Genomic DNA, 2,775 nt, shown 5'->3' with positions numbered 1-2,775 from the left:
GCTGCTTTCTCCCATATCTGATGATCTTTAATCTATGCTCTGATCTTAATATTATTTTTATAAGAACAGTAATTTAGTGTTCTTTTTATATTGTTAAATACACTTGTAATGGTCTGTGAGAATGTCCTTGAGAGACAAAAGAAGGAGGAAACATCTACTCAATGATCATATAAGAAGTAGATTAGCCTGCAGAAGGAATGGGGCATGGCAAACATCTCAAGAAGAACACCTCCCACCCATTCTCTTGGTCCATAAAGATGAGGTGGTAGAAATGTATTGAAGGATTCTGCTACTGTAACCTTACAATCAGGGTAGTGTTAATACTCATGGTTGGTGCTTCTTCTCTGGACTACCTCAAAGGCTGGCATGATGAGTAGAAAATCCCTCATGAATAAGAAAGGAATAGGGCTTTAGTTATGTGGGCTTCACAATTAGGAGATGAGGATATTTTTGTTTATTTTATTCTTTTCACCTAGGAAATATCAGATAAGGCTCTTTCACAGAAATATGCCAGTTTATGTATTTGCTAGCATGAACCCATAAGAGGGATCACATTGCAGAAATTTCCCTCTTCAAAATAGACCAATTAAAAAAGACCAGGCAGAAAATTCTATGACATCATTTGATATGTTTTGGTTTTCAGAATTGTCGAAATCAGTGCTGCGATGCTACTACGTGTAAACTGACACCAGGGTCACAGTGTACAGATGGAGTGTGTTGTGACCAGTGCAGAGTAAGACTTGTTTATTTTTAACACCAGGAGAGATTTTACCCTGCTCCATACTAGCCATATAGAAATGTAAATATCTCTTGGCTGATTACTATGATCAAAACATTTCAACCCTATTCCTATCCCTTCTTCCAGTTTATTTTACCCTTATGAACATATCCATAGGGAGGATAATTTAACAAAATTTCAGCCTTGTCTCAATCTTAGATGCACTCTTTCGGCATGTTAAATTATGTCTGTGAAAATAATATATTTGTTCTTTGACTGAGATTGAATGGAAACCAAGTTTAAACAAGGATAGGCAATATTTGAGGTTGGTGCCCTAACTGAGCTTCCTGACTTTCTGGAAGGTTCTAAGAGGTCCCTGGTAATGCTGTGACATTTTTCTCTCTGAGCCTTTTAGGATGGAAAATAGGTGCAGGAGACTTCTGGAAGTAAAGTTGCTTTTTTTTCCCCTTAAGTTCTCTACCTGCTCTCTAAAGCTCCAAATTCAGGTGTTTTTGTGGAGGATTCTGGAGGTGCTGCAGGACCATGAAAAGAGAGGTGCTAGTTCCTCATTCCTTCTTTCTATGTGGGATCCCAGTGGACTCTGTAATGAACGTTTTGAGCAGAGTGGCCCAAACCATTATGTTATTTCCATATTTCCATCACAAGCCTAGTTTCACAGCAGGAGAAGGGAGCTACCAGTTTTTCAGCACCTGACAGAAAATTCCATGAATGCTTCTTCCCATGTAAAGAAACAAAATATATCATGAGAAGTTCAGCAATTCACTTTTTGCTGCTTTTTCATGGCAGCCCAATTGATTTTCCCTTTATGGTCAACCAACCGGTAGAACTTGTGTTTCAGGAATTGAGCCTTTCATTGCAATCATTCCCCACAACAAATAAGACAGACTGAGACTTCTAGGCACCACACACAGTTGTAACAGGGCAGGGATGCCTTGCTTGGTGATCCTCAAGACAGATGAAGAGGAGGTTTTGAAATGTGTTGTGAATCATGGTTTGACTCTTTGATCTCTGCTGCTGAAGAGTGATAGCTGGACTATTTTTGATTCTCACCCACAGTTTAAGGGGGCAGGAACAGAATGCCGGGCAGCAAAGGATGACTGTGACTTGCCTGAAAGCTGCACTGGCCAATCTGCTGAGTGTCCCATGGATGACTTCAAAAGGGATGGACAACCATGCCAAAACAACTTTGGTTACTGCTACAATAGGACGTGCCCCACCATGAACAACCAATGTATTTCTTTTTTTGGGTCAAGTAAGTCAACTTTATCATTTCAGAATTGTGATGTTATAAAAGATTAAGACAGTCATTGCCATTAATGAAAGATATTTTCTTCTTTGTATCCATAGTAAATCATCATTACATTTCTGTTCTGTAACAGAGTTGGAAGGAGCCTTAAAGGTCTTCTAGTCCACCTCCCTGCTCAAAAAGGAAGCCTTATACCATTTCCAATCTCTTCTTAAAAAACCTCCAGTGTTGGAGGACCCACAACTTCTGAAGTTTGTTCCTGAAGGAATATTTGTTTAAGATAAAGCCTCCATTCTTTGTAGGCTTTAGAGCCCAGAGATGGACTTTGGGGAAAGGATGCTTTTGTGGGTTTTTCATACGTTCCCAAATTGGAGAAAGATCAGAGCCAATCTCGATGAGAGATAATGTAAATTGAACATGGGACTGTGTGCTAAGTGTATTCAAACCTGCAATTTAAATTTTCCTTTTATTTGGCATAATAGTTGAAGAAACAGATGTTGGGGATGTGATTCTTATCACTGATCACTCACCATTTTAATGCCAGTCTATTACAACATTTTCAGCATGGATTTATATGGAAAAAGAAAACTGAAATAAGTTCCTCTTTTTCATATAGGGTAGATAGTTTTCAGCCATCAGGGAGATATATCTTGGCCATATATAGGTGAATCAATGAGGCTTTGTATATAGAAAGTCCCAAACACAGGTTTTGGGTCAAATTTAATAGAATAATAGAAGAACAGAGTTGTAAGGAGCCTTTGATGTCTTTTAGCCCAACCTCCTGTTCAAG

General features: G+C 38.8%; 1 protein-coding gene across 1 annotated transcript in view; it reads left to right on the top strand.

The window, feature by feature from the left end:
- The window catches only part of LOC107298285 (zinc metalloproteinase-disintegrin-like ACLD), a 25,370-nt gene that overhangs the window by 18,350 nt on the left and 4,245 nt on the right, over nt 1-2,775 (top strand). The window contains 2 exon segments of the mRNA XM_015827659.2: nt 644-733; nt 1,796-1,991. Coding sequence (XP_015683145.1) covers nt 644-733; nt 1,796-1,991 — 286 coding nt within the window.

The sequence above is a fragment of the Protobothrops mucrosquamatus genome, unplaced genomic scaffold (genome assembly GCF_001527695.2).
Source record: "Protobothrops mucrosquamatus isolate PMUCROS unplaced genomic scaffold, P.Mucros_1.0 scaffold3846, whole genome shotgun sequence".
NCBI lineage: Eukaryota > Metazoa > Chordata > Lepidosauria > Squamata > Viperidae > Protobothrops > Protobothrops mucrosquamatus.
This window is presented reverse-complemented; position numbering and strand designations above follow the sequence as displayed.